The sequence below is a fragment of the Peromyscus leucopus genome, chromosome 14 (genome assembly GCF_004664715.2).
Source record: "Peromyscus leucopus breed LL Stock chromosome 14, UCI_PerLeu_2.1, whole genome shotgun sequence".
Classification (NCBI taxonomy): Eukaryota; Metazoa; Chordata; class Mammalia; order Rodentia; family Cricetidae; genus Peromyscus; species Peromyscus leucopus.
The window spans coordinates 67,072,096-67,089,151 of record NC_051075.1 but is presented as its reverse complement, the minus strand read 5'-3'; the positions used below and the strand labels follow the sequence as shown (position 1 = coordinate 67,089,151).

Genomic DNA, 17,056 nt, shown 5'->3' with positions numbered 1-17,056 from the left:
TATAGTTAATTTCTTTATATTTATTTTATGTGTGTGAGTGTTTTGCCTGTATGTATGTACACCATGTTGGTGCCTAGTGCCTGAGGGGAAGAAAAGGGAACACTAGACCCCCTGGAACTGGAGTTACAGTGGTTGTGAGCCACCATGTGGGTACTAGGAACCAACCCTCGGTCCTCTGCAAGGGCAACAAGTGCATGTACCCACTGAACCACTTGCCCTCTCCAGGCCCCTTGTTACAGTTACTTTTACAGAATGTTTCAGTTGAGGAAAAGGCAGGAGGAGGAAGAGTTTGAGCCTGTTCTACAGAGTGAGATCTATCTAAAAACAAAACCAAAATCCAAGACCAAACCAGAAGATAGCTGGTGAGATGTCTCAGTGGCCATCAGCTCCTGCCATGCAAGCCTAATGATCTGAGTTTGATCCCTCGGACCTGCAAGAAGGCAGAAGCAGAGAACTGACTCCGCAAAGTTGTCCTGTGACTGCCACACACGAACTATGGCATGTATGCCCTCTCATCTGGCACCTATGCATGAACACACACACACACACACACACACACACACACACACACACACTTTAAAAACAAGTAAAAAAAAAAAAAAAAAAAAAAAAAAAAAACTTCCCAGGAAACAAACCTCCAGGAAATCTGTATCAGTAACTTGATCACATACTTTAAGTCGTTCTTGTGAAGGCTTGCTTATGAAGTCTCTTAAATGTTTGTAAATATACAAATACACACTCTGCTAAGATTCCTTATTACCAATACATTATCATTGGTTTTTTAAAAAAATTCTGAAGCCTTTCACATTTAATTCTTATTTTTCTGAGCAAAAAGAGATGAAGTGTTGGGAAAAGACTGTTCCCATCCTAGTCACCTGAAGTAAGGCAGATATTGTCCTAAACAATAAGATACTGCCAGAGATTTGACGGGACTTGAGAGTCACAGTTACAGACATGTAACTGTATGACGGGATTCTACTGCCCCCTCTTGCAAGTACTTTCAGGGACCTGAAAACGTGAAGGACATTTATCTTGGACACACACAGTCTAAACATTAGGAAGGGTGCTGCTTTGAAAGACATCCATCCTTCCCTTGGTTAGATGATGAGATTCAAATCTCTGGGTTTAGAATTTTTTACTGTTTTGCTATTGTGGGGCATGCTCTTGCAACCCTATACACTTGGAGCTCAGAAGACAACTTCGTGGAGTCTGGATGGAACTCAGGTGGCTATGCTTCCTTGGCAAGTGACTTTATCATCTGTGCCATCTTGTTGACCCCTTCTCCTCCAACTTGTCTTTTTTAAAGTGAAATGTCAAAAATACTTTATAAATATGTAATTATACATATACTATAAATATATATAAATAGGCAAGTACATGTATTTACTATAAAAATACCTTTATAGAGACCTTGAACTCTTCTGTATTCATGGAGCATTTATTTATATTATTTTCTTTTTTTTATTTTTTGAGACAGGGTTTCTTTGTGTAGTTTTGGTGCCTGTCCTGGATCTCACTCTGTAGACCAGGCTGGCCTCAAACTCACAGAGATCTGCCTGGCTCGGCCTCCCAAGTGCTGGGATTAAAGGCGTGAACCATCACTGCCCGGCTATTTTCATTTTTTTGAGACACGAGTTTCTCTTCGTAACAGCCCAGACTATCCTGGAACTCGCTTATGTAGACCATGCTGGCTTCGTACTCAGAGATCTGGCTGCTTCCTAATATTAAAGGTGTGCACCATCACTGCCCAGCTCCAGCATTTTTAGGAGTATTTAAAATGCAATTTAGCCGGGTAGTGGTGGCTCATGCTTTTAATCCCAGCACTCGGAAGGCAGAGCCAGGCGGATCTCTGTGAGTTCTAGGCCAGCCTGGGCTACCAAGTGAGTTCCAGGAAAGGTGCGTACACAGAGAAACCCTGTCTCGAAAAACCAAAAAAAAAAAAAAAAAAAAAAAAAAAAAAAAAAAAAAAAAAAAAAAAAAAAAAAAAAAAAGGCTATTTAAATTTGAATCGCTCACATTTGCCATGGAGCTTATTCCATTTTACACAAAAGCTAACTTTTCTTCTTTTTCTTTCTCCCCTACTCTACCTCCTCACCTCCTCCCTCTCTTGGAGACAGATTATCGACGTAGTTCTGGCTATGTAGACCAGGATGGCCTCAGAGAACCATTTGCCTCCGCCTCCTGAGAGCTGAGATTAAAGGCGTGTGCCACTACGCTCACTTTAAAGCTAATTTTTCTTAAGTGCTTTTCACGGGTGAAACAATGCAATTTGTACGTCTATGTACACACACACAGAGGCACACAAATATAATCTCAGTATCTTGCAGATGAGGAAACTAAAGCTTACAGAACTTGATTACTTTGACCCAGTTTACAAGCGGCAGTGCAAGTTTAGGGATTGAGCTGGAATTCCAGTTTCCACGTCGTTTTTTTTTTCCCCTGAACTTCCTCTTCCGGTTCCTGCTTTTCCAGTTTTCCCAGGAGGCTAGGGCACTCACTACCAGGAAACGGCCCTTCCCCGCCCTCCCCTTTTCCCTGCCCCTTCTCCACCCGCAGGTCTCCGCCCAGCCGTGCCCAGGGGTTAAGCCCCAGCGGAGGGCCGGAAAAACCACATTTCCCAGAGTGCACCGCGAGACGGAGTCCTCCAACCAGAGCGCTCCAGACGGCGCCATTTCTGTGGTGGGAGTGGTGGTGCGGCCTGCGAACATGGCGCTGTTCCCGGCCTTTGCGGACATAAGTGAGGCCTCCGGTGGTGGGACATCCAGGAAAGGTAAGCACCCAAAAAGAGTCGAAAGCGACAGTCGATGATATTAATGGCAGTTTTTCGGGCCCGGGGCTTGGCCTTTTTCTCGGATTTGTTTATCCACTTGTATCCCAGAGTTCTCCGCGGCGCTGCAAAGCCTTCTGGGTCTTGTCTGAAGCTTAGGGAAAAGGTCCTTTCAGGCACTAAGGTGGTCAAGTTAGGGAAGGGTTAACAAAGGCTAGGGTGAAGTGTTGGGTCTGGGGCTAACATTACCATATTTTTGGACCTCAGTCTCCTGGAAGCTGCAATAAGACAACTCCATTGCACAGAGAAACCCTTTTGAAACACTTTTAATTGTGGTTTAGTAACTCTTTTGTTTACTAAACTGTAACCCTCAACAAAGTCTGAGACGGTCTGTCTGCTCGTTGCAGCCCATCTAGTTGTCAGCACAGGTTCAAAATATAGAAGTGTTCAATAAACGTGTCCGCAGTGTGTGGACGGATAGTGCAACGTGTTGCATGAACGAAACTAAAAACAAACAGTATAAGTTAGAATGTTAGAAATGTCATAGATGAGCCACAACTAACAACATCATAAATGGGACATTCCAAGGTTTTGTAAGAGTTAACTTTGCAGTGATCTTCAAGAGGTTAGGATTTGGACAGATAAGAGCATTCAGGGACCTTCAAAGGCCTATGGAACAGAAGCATGAGACTTATTTAGATAAATGTAAACACAACTATTATTCATAATGAAATTAACTGGAGGATAAGTTCATAAAATATATTTAATACTGAAAGTGTAAGATTCATTTTGAAGGGCTGGTGGCGCACACCTTTAATCCCAGCGTTTGGGAGGCAGAGGCAGGTGGATCTTTTGAGTTAAAGGCCTACTTGGTCAACATAGAGAGTTCCAGGACAGTTGGGGCTACATAGGGAGATTCTGTTTTATAAAAAAACAAAAACAACAATAAAATTAACTATATCTTTATATCATATAGCTACCAGTCACTGTTTAGCTTTCTTGAGGTGTCTCCACCTTTTATAATTGGTTTGCTTGTTAGTATCCAAAAGAAATCAGAATTCTCATTGTATTTTACTTTTGTAGATAGGGCCTCACTATATAGCCCTGGCTGGCCTAGAACTCACAGAGATCTGCCTCCTTAGTGTTGGGATTAAAGGCAAGTGCCACCATGCCCAGGCACATTACATTTTCTGAATGTACCCCTTAGTTCTCTTTCATTATAAAACAGTTTCTCTTGCTCTCATATTTTTTCAGATGATTTATTTGTTGAGAAAACTGGTTATTTGTTCTGTTTCCCACCAAATCTTCATGTGACATGCTTCTTTATCCCATTATTTCCTCTAAACTGATGATTAGATCTAAAGAACTGATGAAATTTAGGTATAATCTTTTTGTTTTTGAAGATAGCATGTTTGTAGTGCTGCACAAATAATAAGTCATTTGAGGAAGATCCAGTCTTTGATTTCAGTGATATTAAGATTAGACAGTGAATTCATATGTTTCCAACTCTTATCTCTTGGGAAGTTGCCCATTAATCGAACTTTATTTTTTTTTTTATTTATCTGCATGTATATCTCTGCACCATGTTTATGCCCAGTGCTCTTGGAGGCCAGAGGAGGGCATCAGATCCCCTGGGACTGAAGTTACAGATGGTTATGAGTCTCCATGGGGGTGCTGGAAATCAAACCTGGGTCCTCTGAAGAGCCCCCAGTGCTCTTGACCACTGAGACATCTCTCCAGCCCCTCCATCACACTTTTATCTAATGATTTTGTGGTGATGACGTCTATTTTCCTGTGACAGGGTCTCACTGTGGTACCCAGACTAGCCTCCAACTTATAATCTTCCTGAATGAACTAAAGAGACTGAAAGAGCATAGGTTCTTCTGACTCTAGAATTTGTATTATGAATTGTCTGATTTTTAAAATTATTTACTGTTACAGTGTTGGGGGGTCTTGTGATTTAGACCTTATCTTTGCAGTTCCTGGGCTGCTTCCTAGGACAGGTCACCTCCGAGGAAAGCGTCTGCCATCACCACCTTGAAAGCCATTCTTGGCTCTGTTAAAATGGTGCTTTTTGTATAAGTGAGTTTGTGCTCCCAGCTTCTTTGCCAGAAAATGGGGGTTCTGATCAAAATGAAAGGCTTGGCTTATTCTTGAACAAACATTTTCATTGATATCATTGCTTATTTGTTTGTATCATCTGCCCTAAAAATGCTGTTTGAGAGGGCACCCCTGGAGGGGTGGCCACTCACCTCTGAGTTCACTCAAACAGGTGAGAAGCCAATGCTACTTTGTTAGGACAAGTTACACAAATGGATGTCGAACTTGGAAATGTTACCCAGTTATAACTGAAGACCTGTTTTTAAAGTTTAAGCTTATTCATGACGGTTTGCTCCTCTGCCTGTTGGAGCTGAACAAAGGCATTTTCAGTAGAGATGGAGAAGTAGAGTGCCATAGTAAACTCAGCACAGAGGCATTTCAGTGTCGAGTCCTTGTGATGGGCCGTTACCTTGCTTCTGTCTGAGTTCCCTGAAGGTGTAGGTGCTGTGGGTCCCAGCAGGAGGTAGGCAGGAGGCATGAGTGGTTTTTGTGCAGGATATTTCCCTCTCTCTTTCGAGGTACCTTGCTAGGCTCTTAGCAAGGTCTAGCCTGAGATATCTGTGCTGACCCCCAGGGACAAAAGGTTTTCCCTCTTCGGCTCCAGATGCTAGCTTTCCTTGCTGCTCTTCTCTGTAGTACATTACACCCTACTTAGCGATGAGAGAGAGAGAGAGAGAGAGAGAGAGAGAGAGAGAGAGAGAGAATATGTATATGTATGTAATACAACCTGAGTGAGAGAGAGAATATGTATATGTGTATAATACACCTTGCTTAGTGATTGAAGTACATATATATATATAACACTCTGCTTAGTGATCTAAGTGTATATATAATATATTACACCCTATTTAGTCATGTAAGTATATACTTGGTTTCTGCCAAGCACTGTAACTTATGAGGTTGTAAGTAACCATTGAAAAGAACTTAGCATCTGTTTAATAAAATGTCTTTTAATGGTAGATATCTCTGTCCAGGATTCTGTGCAACTAAAATTGAATCTCACAACTCAGGCGTGTTATCTGACAGGCAAGGGTATGATCAGGTATAACCATCCTAACCATCATATGAGCAGGCGCTGTCTTGTCCATTACTGTTTCCCCAGTACCTGGAATTGTGCCTGGGTATGTCGCAGGTCCTCAGTAATGCAATGAATAAATACACAGTTATTGTGAAGAACAGAGGATTGTATGCTGGCTGCGCTTTATACCTTGAGCAGACTTTTGGAGGAGGTTAGATCTTTTGGATATGAAGATGAAGAGAGACTTCACGTCCTCAGTGTGTTTTATTTATTCAACAGGTATTTGTTGAGTTGCAGCACTGTGAGGAGTGTAGGAGTGGTCATGGCTCCCACCTTCAGGCTGCTTATAGTTTGTGAGAGATGGGCAGGGGGGAGCTGGAAACGAGGATGGAAGACTTGCAACCACTTCGTGTGTTGTTTGCCTGGAAGACTGTATGTATGGACATATGTGTGTGTGTATACATGTAATATTACACGTGTATGGACATATATACTATTATGTGTTCATGGGTGTTTTGCCTGCATGTATATCTGTATCACGTGCATGCCTGCTGCCCTCAGAGGCTAGAGGAGGCCTGTCAGATCCCTTGAAACTGGAGTTACAGATGGTTGTGAGCTGCCATGTGGGTGCTAGGAGTCAAACTGGGATTCTCTGGAAGAGCAGCTGGTGCTCTTAACCATTCAGCCATTTCTCCAGCCCTGTTTTTATTTATTTATTTTTTTTCTTTCTTTCTTTCTTTTTTTTTTTCTCGAGACAGGGTTTCTCTGTGTAGCTTTGCGCCTTTCCTGGGACTCACTTGGTAGCCCAGGCTGGCCTCGAACTCACAGAGATCCACCTGGCTCTGCCTCCCAAGTGCTGGGATTAAAGGCGTGCGCCACCACCGCCCTGCTTCTTATTATTTTTTTAATGGCCAGTTTTTAAAAATGGGTCTCAAAATCACAGAGATCCATCTGCCTCTGTCTTCTGAGTTGTGACTGAAGGCATGGGCCACCATGCCCTCCTTAATAGAATTTGAGTTGGCCCCAAATGTTGTAGGAAGGTGGACAAGAGATAATGAGGTCACAATTTGTAAATTGCTCTGATAGTATTATGTACGTGGCTGGAGAGTTTAGTTGAAAGACAGCGTGGTCCCATGGTATGGTGGAGAGCCTTGGAGGAAGAAGGGTACATCCGGGCTTGAACGTGTGCCCTTGGCCATGTGACTCACCTTCTGTGGGCCACAAGCTATTGATCTACAAGGGAGAGGGAGTTGTCCAAGGTGCCCAGCTCTTTGAACACTCAGGGCATCCCTGCTGTTTTTGTTCTTTGTGTTAAACTTCTCTGAGAGGTTTTGTTTGACAATTTGCTTGGTTTTAAAAAAAGTTCAAAATCTATCTGTGGACAGTGTGACGGAAGCATCTCCCAAATGCTTCCATTATTGTCACTCCTGACATTCCATGTGTCTTCATTTAACGTGCTACCAAAGCCACAGCAAGAATGGTTTGTCTGATCAAAATACCGTTTGCCTTCTGAGATGAAGGTCACACTGAGGGTCTCTGCTGATTTGAATTTGTAACCCAGGAGTTTCAGTTCTTTAGAAAGGACTTCTTTCTGTAGCATGAATCTTAAAGAGTCTTATTAATAAAAACAAACCCCGGGACCAGGTTTTTGGGGTGAATGCTGAAAGATCAGAGAGACAGAACAAGCCACGACCATCTCACCTCATCAGTTCCTCAGCTGATCTTGTTTCCTCAGGCTGGAAGCCTCTCAGTCCTCATCCAAATGGATCTCAGCTGAACTGCTTCTCAAAAGCCTGAAAGCCTAACCAGCTCTAGTTCCTGATCCTCATGCCTTATATACCTTTCTGCTTTCTATCATCACTTCCTGGGATTAAAGGCGTGAGTCACCATGCCTGGCTGTTTCCAGTGTGGCTTTAAACTCACAGAGATCCGGATGGATCCCTGCCTCCCAAGTGATAGGATTAAAGGCGTGTGTGCCACCATTTTCTGGCCTCTATATCTAGTAGCTGTTCTGTACTCTGACCCCAGATAAGTTTATTAGGGTGCACAATATTTTGGGGAACACAGTATCACCACGTCTTTCTCAGTGGCTGCGTGTGGCAGACCCTCATCCCCAGGAAGCCTGACTCGCAGGCGCTCTCTGAAGGCCTTTGGAGAGTCCCATCTTTGTCTTGTGTTTCTTCACCTGCCATCACCGTTTAGAGTGTTGGTGGTGAGAAGAGTCACTGGGATGCGCTGAGAACATCTCTCCCTGCATACTGTTTGTCCCGTCTTTCCCCACTCGTCCTTTGTATGAGATGGAATCTGATTGCTGTGGAAATATTCTGATCTCAGTGAGCAACAAGGACTATTTTCCCTTAGCTCCTGCCAGGAATGAGGCCCAAGGGAAAAGAACCAGCCTCAGAAGGAGCACGGAGACAGGAGAGAGAGAGCACATGAGCAGTTGGTCGTTGTTGACTAGATCGGACCTTATGCATGACTCACTCCCTTCAGGCCTGGTTCTACGCCTGTAAAGTACTGGGGTGGTACTTCCCCAGAACAGGCTTAGGAGATGTGGAAGATGGAAAGGCCATCCCCTTGTCCTGGTGTTGGCCTACAGTGCACTAATAGTTTGTTAGTTTCTCCTCCTCCCTTTTCTCCTGTGCTTTTTAATGTTCCTTTTCTCCTTTGGAATCTTCCCATCCTCATTCCTCTCCTTCCTGCACATATTTGTCAATCACCTGCTGTATGCCAAGCATTGCCCTAGCTGCTGGAAATATGGCAGTAGGTAAGGTAGAGCACCCATATTCAGGGAGGTGGCATGCTGTCTGTTTCTTTTCATTAACATGCAGTTACCATGAGGGACTAGATTCCAGAATATGTCAAGAACTTGTGGAGCTCAATAATAAGAGGACCCTATTTAAAAATGGGTAAAGTATTTGAATAGCTATTTCTTCAGAGATGGTCCAATGACTGGCCAATATGTAAGCAAAAAGATGTTGATGTTATTGTCATAAGGGAAATGGAAACATAGCCACAATGAAATAATATTCCACCTGCTAGGATGATAATTGGAAAAACAACCACAATTGTTGATTAGATGCTTAGAAATGGAATCCTCCTGTGCTGTTAATGGGAATTGGATGATGCAGCTATTTGGTAAAATACACAGTCTGGCAGTTCCTTGGAATGCCAGCATGGTTTATGATCTGACCTAGCAATTGTCTAAATATCCACCCAGGAGAAATGAAAGCATTCATGGAGAACTTGTACATGTAAGTTCTTAGAAGCCTTGTTGTAATAGGCACAGAAGAGAAATAACCCAAGTGTGTGCTGGCTGATGAGTAGACACGACAAGTGAGGTACATCACCAAATGCCATATATTTGGCAGTGAAAAAGAATGATATAATGATACGTGGCTGTAGCTTGAATGAACCTTGCAAACCAGAAAGTGGAAAAAGCCAGTTACAAGACACCACATAGTGTATGAACTTATTTATATGAAATAAATTTATATGTACCAAACAGGTAGATCCGTTGAGACAGAAAGTAGATAAGTGATTCCATAAGGCAGAGGAGGGAGGCAAGGGCCATGGGTGAGGAGCAGTGGAGGAGCAGGGCACAACGCAGACCTCTGAGGACTCTTCCATGTGCCATCCCAAGCTTTTTCCCCTTCTTTTCACAGGTAAGACTTAGAAAGTTAGAAAGGACTCTGTAGAGCTGTACATTAAGAAATGTAGAAACAGTCATTGTTAAGACGTTAGAGGGACAGAGGGAAGGCTAGGCTGGAGAAGGCATTTGTCACCAAGGATGGCCAGAGTTCCATCTCCCGATAATGCAATACAAATTATTTAAAAGAGAGTGGGAGCTGGAGAGATGGCTGAGCTGTTAAGAGCACTGGTTGCTCTTCCAGAGGACCCAGGTTCAATGCCCAGCACCCACATGGCAACTCACAGTTGTCTGTAACTCCAGCTCCAGAGTATTGGACACCCTCACACAGACATGCACGCAGGCAAGACACCAATGCGCATAAAATAAAAATAAATAAAGCAGTAAAAAAAAAGAAGTTAGGAATTATAGATAAGCCAAAGATTTTAAACATTTAATCACACTACTCAGAAGTAATAATAATAAATGTTTATAAATTTTAGTATTAAAGTTCATTTTATGTTTTTTTTGTTTGGTGGTTTTCTTGAGACAGGGTTTCTCTGTAGCTCTGGCTGTCCTGAAACTCACTCTGTAGAACATGCTGGTCTCAAACTCTTAGAGATGCCTCATTCTCCTGAGTGCTGGGATTAAAGGAGTGTGCTATCACACCTGGCCCTTATATTTTTGTTTCCAAAGAATACTGTTGTAAGAAAAAGTTTGCTCTTGACTACACTAGTGTAGAACATGGAGTGGTACACTTTCCTGAGTGGTACACTTTCTTGCTGTATCTTTTTGGATACAGGATCTTGCCATGTTGCAGAGCTAGACTGTGTATGTAACTCAGGCTGGACTTGATCTCATGGTCTTTGTCTCTGCCTCTCATGTGCTGGGGTTACAGGCATGTGCTGCCATGGATGACTGACTTTCTAACTTTCAGGAGTTTCCAAATGGAATTTGAGGGCTGGTGAGATGGGGCAGCAGGTGAAGATGCTTGCTGCCAAGCCTGACAACCTGAGTGTGAGTCCTGGGACCCACATGGTAGAAAGAGAGAGAGAGAGCACTGATTTCCCAAGACCAGTTGCATTGACATGATCAGACACATTAGACAGTGGATAGAATGCATGAAATGTTGTTAACCTTCAGGCCACATTGGGTATGTGACTTTTGTTCAAGCCACAGCCTAATATTACAAGAGGGTTTCAATCTTAAATATTTTAGAATGTGTTAAAGCACCGTGCCCTGTGAAAAATTTTATGGATTCCACTCGGTTTCTGTGGACTGCACAAGATATTGGCCGATAATACGGATGCCAGCTGATAGGCTGGGTGGGTTCCTGGTCTAGAAGGTCTATGGCACTAATGGCATCCATCTTTTCTCTCTCTCTCTCTTGCATGTGCAGAATTAGACTGGCTGAGCAACCCAAGCTTTTGTGTTGGAAATCTAACGTCTCTGAGTCAACAAACCGAAGAGGTCACAGCCCTTGCTTCTGAAGGGTCACCACTGACAAGGTACTTGATTGACAGGTGGATTTAGCCTTGTGTACTGTTCATAGCCTCAGTGATGCTCCCTAGAAAACCCTGAGGTGAAAGAAATGAATGGAGTTCGTCCTTTTGCTCGGTGACCAGGTCATCTGTGACCACCTTCCCTCCCCTAACTCCTATGGATCCTGCTCCCCCCTTGTTTAGCAGGGCAAAAGTACATGACACAGTTAGTACCTGTAATTAGGCCACGAGGGAAACTGCATCATTGTAACTCTCCAGTAACTTCATTGACCTCATTAGTGACCTTAGAATATTGTTAATTTGGATATTTCTTTAGTTTCATTTTCAACACTTAGATAAAAATAGCTGATATAAGATAACAGAGGCTAAAATCTCCTAAGCTCATTGGGGAGCTGGATGACATACATCTTCCCTGACTGTGAAGGAAGGTTTTGTAGACCATTTGACAGAGAAATGTACATTCACAAATATAGACTAGATGGCCTCATTAACATGGTGAAAACCTCATACTCCACATGCACGGGAAGCCTCTGGAAATGATAGATGATGACCAGGGGGAGTTTGTAATTGGTACAGTTCTGAGGAAGAAGAACTGTTGTCACCTTTACAAAGAAGGACCGTGACCACAGTTAAACCTTTTTTCCTCTAGAATGTCCACTGGGATAACAACAGTCCTCTAGTGGTGTCGCCAACAGTTTGCTAGAGGGACTGGTAGGCTACTTTTTCCATTACAGCTGTGTACACAGGTTTTCAGTGTTAGGATAGTGTCCTCGCCTGTCTCGTTCAATCCTGACGTCTCTAAGGTGAGTTCATCCAGGAAGGTGTCGCGTAGTGTACGGGCTAGGAGTGAGCGTTCATGCTTCTCTGCACATTATTCATCTATGTGTGATTTCCCCTACTTGTCTGGAAAATAATCCCAAAGTTGACTTTTCCCGCAGGAGTCCTCTGAAGTCAGAGCTCTCAGATGAGAGTGACCCTAGCAAGACACTCACACAGATAAGCCGAAAAAAGAAGAAAGAGAAAAAGAAAAAAAGGAAACATCAGCACCGCAAGAAAGCTAAGAGGAGACATGAGCAATCGAGCAGCGGTGGGTCTGAGTCGGACACAGATTCTGGGAAGGACAGATCTTCCAGAAGCCTCAAGGACAGTCAGAAGGAGTCTGAGAAACCCAGGTGGGGCGCTGCTTTCAGATACAGGGGCGTTTTAATTGCCAAGGTTCTTTCTTGATTGTTGCCATAGTTAGACATTTAAATGACTCTTTAATCAGTTGATCAAAAGAGAGGCCTGCTGTGGAGCAGAGACCAGCCTTCAACTCCTGAATCTCTCAAGTGGTAGGATTATTGGCATGTGCCACCACACCTGGCTTGATTCTGGGACGTGGCATATGTGCCATGAATTGGAGTGCGGGTCCGTGCACTGTGGAGTGGCAGGTTCCACTTCTAGAGAGGAGCAGAAGTGTTGTCAATCCTGGATCACGCGTGTGCTGCTTTCTCTTTGGTTAAAGTACCCACAGCATTTGAATACCGACTTGCCCTTTCCTTTCTTCACATTTCTGTGGAAGCTCCGTGTTGATGACATGGTATTCCCTTCCATAGGGCCGTTACTTATCTCCATACCCCACTCTGCTCTCCACCTTAAAGTCTTACCTGGAACAGTGTGGGTGCTCACCGTAGCTGTTCCTCTGCTTAGGTGAATGTCCTGCTCCGTGGAAATGGCTATTAGGCGGTGCAGGTGGTAGGTGATGAAGATGCCTGGCTTAGGTACTTGTCTGTTGTTGTGATAAAATACCCTGAGCAAAATAGCTTAAGGAGGAACAGTCTATTCTGGCTCATTGTTGAGAGTGTAGCCCATGGTGGCGGTGTGTGTGTGTGTGTGTGTGTGTGTGTGTGTGTGTGTGTGTGTGTGTGTGCGTGCGCGCGCGCGCATGTGTTAGGGCAGCAGGAGCTGAGGCAGTGGCTCAGGTTGCATCAGAAGAGAGAGGGAGATGCCTGCTGCTGCTGCTCAGCTCCCTGCTCCCTTTCCTTCGGTCCAGGGCTCAGGCCATGAGTTTCCAGGCGAGTCTTCCCACCTCAGTGAACCTGGTCGAGAAAATGCCTCACAGGTATTCCTAGAGGCCACCCAGGTCATCTACATGATTCCGTACAGTTGTGTCAGGAGGCTTGTCTCTTAGGTGGTTCTAGAGCCTGTCCATTTGACAGTCAGAGTTAACCATCACACTTTCTGAATTACTGCTCATTTAGCTTTTTTTGGTGTTTTGTGTGTGTGTGTGTTTAGAAGATAGAAGATACAATTTTTTTTTTCTCAAATTGTTTTTTTTCCTCAAATGGCACACGTTAAGAATGCATTAATTACTGTGTTTTTATACAGTAAACACTAAGATATTAGTGAGTTGTGAATGGATTTCCATGATGTCAGGAAAGTGGGTTCATGGAGGGTAGCACACCATGTGGGACTCTACTTCAGGGGATCAAGGGACAAATTCTCCAGAGGTGACAGCCACTAATTGTTCCTTCCTTTGTGGATGCATTTGCTCATTCTGACAGGCTTACCTCCTTTCGTTGCCCCTTAGGGATTTGTGGAGAAACCACAGCTGTCCTGCAGGCAGTTGTGATTTCCTTCACTGTGGGTTTTAACCCAAGACTTGCCATTCAGCAGTTATTTAGTGAGTAGCTGTTCTCTGTTCCTAAAATACCATTCCCTTTATTCCCTGCCAAGAAGGATCTGGAAGTCTCCAGAATCTTTAGCTGTATCTGGGCAGAGCTACAAAACAAGACCTGTAGCCTTATGAACTCTTTTCTTCTAGAGGCCAGAAAACCTCCCCTTCTGCTCTTCACTCCTAGGAGTGGTTGCATTCATTTGTGTCTGGGCTGAACATCTGCCACAGATTGGTTCCAAGAGACAAGTCAGAGTCTTGTCTTACTGGGAGCTCTCGCCATTCTGCCCTTCTTGTAGGAGTTCCAGATGTACATAGAGCCCAAATGAAGAATCTGAGACCATGCCAGCCAGAGTGATACTGGAGACGCAGCAAGTCAGAGTCATGGCTGTCTTAGTTAGGGTGACCACGGCAACTCTTACAAAGGAAACATTTGATTGGGCTGGTTTACAGTTTCAGAGGTTTAGGCCATTCTCATCATGGCAGGACATGGGCCGTGAGGCAGACACAGTGCTGGAGAAGGAGCTGAGGGTTTTACATCTTGATCTACAGGCAACAGGAAGTGAACTGAGACACTGGATGTGGCTTGAGCATAGATGAGCCCTCAAAGCCCGCCTCCACAGTGACATACTTCCTCCCACAAGGCCACACCTCTTAAAAGTGCCACTCCCTATGGGCCAAGCATTTAAACAGTTTGTGGAGGCCATTCCTATTCAAACCACCACATGGCATTTCTTTCTTTATTTTTTGGTTTTTCAAGACAGGGTTTCTCTGTGTAGCTTGGCGCCTTTCCTGGAACTCGCTTTGTAGCCCAGGCTGGCCTCGAACTCACAGAGATCCACCTGCCTCTGCCTCCCGAGTGCTGGGATTAAAGGCGTGCGCCACCACCGCCCGGCGGCATTTCTTTTTTAAAAGTACTCACTTGTAATAAAATGTTGGAAGACTGTTAAAGTAAGTCAGGTGAGGTAAGGGCAGTGCACTTTAAAGCCTTGTCGCCTTTGGCCCTGGGGCTGTGCCCTTTGCCTGGTGCTCCGGAGTGTCTCAGGCAGAAATAGTTTCCCTAAACAGCCTTGTTTAGGAAGTGCCTCTGCAGTTGTGGTGATGGAGGTTTGAAGGAGAATGGCCTCCACGGGCTCCTAGTTTCACACTTGGTCCCCAGCTGGTGACATTGTTTGGGAAGGATTAGAAGGTGTGGCTGTGTTGGAGGACCTGTGTCACTGGGGGTGGACTTTGAATTTCAGAAGCCCACACCATGCTCACAGTTAGCTCTCTCTCTCTCTGTCTCATGGTTGTTGTCTCACAGTGTGAAGTCTCAGTTACTGCCCCCATGCCATGCTCCCTGCCGTGATGGTCCTGGACTCTTCCCTACTGAAATTGTAATCCCCAATAAACTCTTTCTCCTATAAGTTGCCCTTATAGGTCATGGTGTCTCTTCACAACAGTAGAAAAGTAACTAAGACAATAGTTACAGACATTTAAATATTTGCATATGTTTGCTTGTTTATTTCCCAGAGCTTCCTGCATAGGATCACTAAGCTGGATCTCTTTCTTTTTTTGTATTTTTTGTTTTAGGACAGCATCTTATTAAGTTGCCCAGGCAGGTCTGGAGCTTATGATCCTCTTGCCTCAACCTTCTGAGTAGCTAGGACTGTATAGGCCTGTGCTGCCAGGTCTGTTTGAAATGAATATTTGAAAGGAATGCCTGTATCCTTCAGGGTGCTTACTGAGATGGCCTCTCTTCTTGGTGAAGTGTCATTTCATGGTTGCTGGTTTTGCTTCATTTTCCAACCCTTCCCCACAGTGAAAGCCCTCTTCTCTTCATGGCCTGTGTGGTTATCTGTACCTGGGTGCCTTTGATGTCATGAGGGTTTGACAGGGTTAGCTTGCGTATTTCTGAGGATGCCAAGTGTTTTAAAGTTTTAAAGTTCCTTTCCCATTGTCTGATAGTCAAGGAAGTAATGCTGTTGCTGTTGCTGCTGCTGCTGCTGGACACCACTCCATTTGGCTGGAAGACATTCAGACTCTGACAGAAGTCTTCAGGACAGATAAGAAACCAGATCCTGCCAACTGGGAGTATAAATCTCTCTACCGAGGGGATATAGCAAGGTAACCATTGTTGTAGCCCTGGTTTGGTTTCTCTCTCTCTCTCTCTCTCTCTCTCTCTCTCTCTCTCTCTCTCTCTCTCTCTTTTCTATTAGAAGTAATGTCTTTCTCCTTTGGCTCTCTCAGCACTGTCTGTCTGTCTTTCTCTCATGGATTCTGTTGCATTTTGCCTGCTGTTGAGTTGTAAAGGCACAGGTCTCTTCTATATTCTGAAATGAACGCTTTAGCTGGAAGGTCATTTTGGGGTGACCTTATCCCTGGCATATAGCATAGTGCCTGGCCGAGTGGGTGTTCAGTAAAATGTTTGTTCAGGAATGAATCTAAAAATACCTTATAATAATTATCTTTGGTAGGGTATCCAGGAACTATTTGGTCTGAGCTGTGTGCCATTTGAAAAGGTGGCAAGAGCATTTTTATTTATTCAGCCCCACACATATGCCACTTAGCAAATGGCATTTGATGGTAATGCCTTTGTCACATTATTTCTAGCAGACACCAGCAGAGAGTCATAAAGTAGGGGGTGGCATTTGCTGCAGGAATGAATTAGAACTCTTTCTTGTAATCTGTCAAACGTATTGAAAAATGTGCAGGGTGGTGCATCCCTCTAATCCCAGCTGCTTGTGAGGCTGAGGTATGATTGTCACTCTGAGAGACACCTAGGCAACTTGGGGAGACTTCTGCCTCCGACAGCAACGCTGAAGCAAGGTTTGAGTGTTTCCTGACTCCCTGGAGACAGGACCTTGTAGGACTTGGGACATAAAGGGCAGCGGCGGGCGGGACCCCAGCTCCCAGTTCCCAGGTCTTGAAGATTTAAGCTCTGAGACCTTGGAGATCAGTGTTTTGTTTGTTTGTTTGGTGTCTGTTTTGAGCTCCCTCTATAGCCCAGGCTGTCTTCACACTCCTTCTATAGCCCAGGCTGTCTTCACACTCACTGTGTAGCCCAGGCTGGGTGAGTTTCAGCCTCCAGTGTCACTGCCCCTCCTGTGTGCTCACGCTGCACTCCCCTGGAGGAGCTGTGCCCATATAAACAGTCCCACCACTGTCCCTCACCCCAGTGTGTGAGGCTGTGTCTGTTTACCTCTTCCTACACCCTCCCTACCCATTTGATTTGATTTGAGCTGAATTCATTTGAATCAAATGTACTTAGAACGTCATCCATTGAAGTTCCTAAGTTTGTGTGCAGGTTCCTACTTCTGGGGTCAAGGGGAGCCAGTAGGTGGTTTGATAAGGATCTTATAGGATATGTATCTTCATTGCGGGAATGTTGCCTTAATTACATCATAAG

General features: G+C 44.3%; 1 protein-coding gene across 2 annotated transcripts in view; it reads left to right on the top strand.

Moving 5' to 3' along the window:
• The first annotated feature begins 2,633 nt into the window (after positions 1 to 2,633).
• Nrde2 (NRDE-2, necessary for RNA interference, domain containing) overlaps positions 2,634 to 17,056 on the top strand; it is a 40,775-nt gene continuing 26,352 nt past the window's right edge. Inside the window, exons 1-4 of one of the 2 annotated variants that reach the window (XM_037210777.1) lie at positions 2,634 to 2,770; positions 10,913 to 11,021; positions 11,954 to 12,187; positions 15,616 to 15,774. In XM_037210777.1, coding sequence (XP_037066672.1) covers positions 2,707 to 2,770; positions 10,913 to 11,021; positions 11,954 to 12,187; positions 15,616 to 15,774 — 566 coding nt within the window. In that variant the 5' untranslated portion in view covers positions 2,634 to 2,706. The remainder of the gene's footprint in view (positions 2,771 to 10,912; positions 11,022 to 11,953; positions 12,188 to 15,615; positions 15,775 to 17,056) is intronic. The other variant, XM_028886630.2, reaches the window with a different exon arrangement.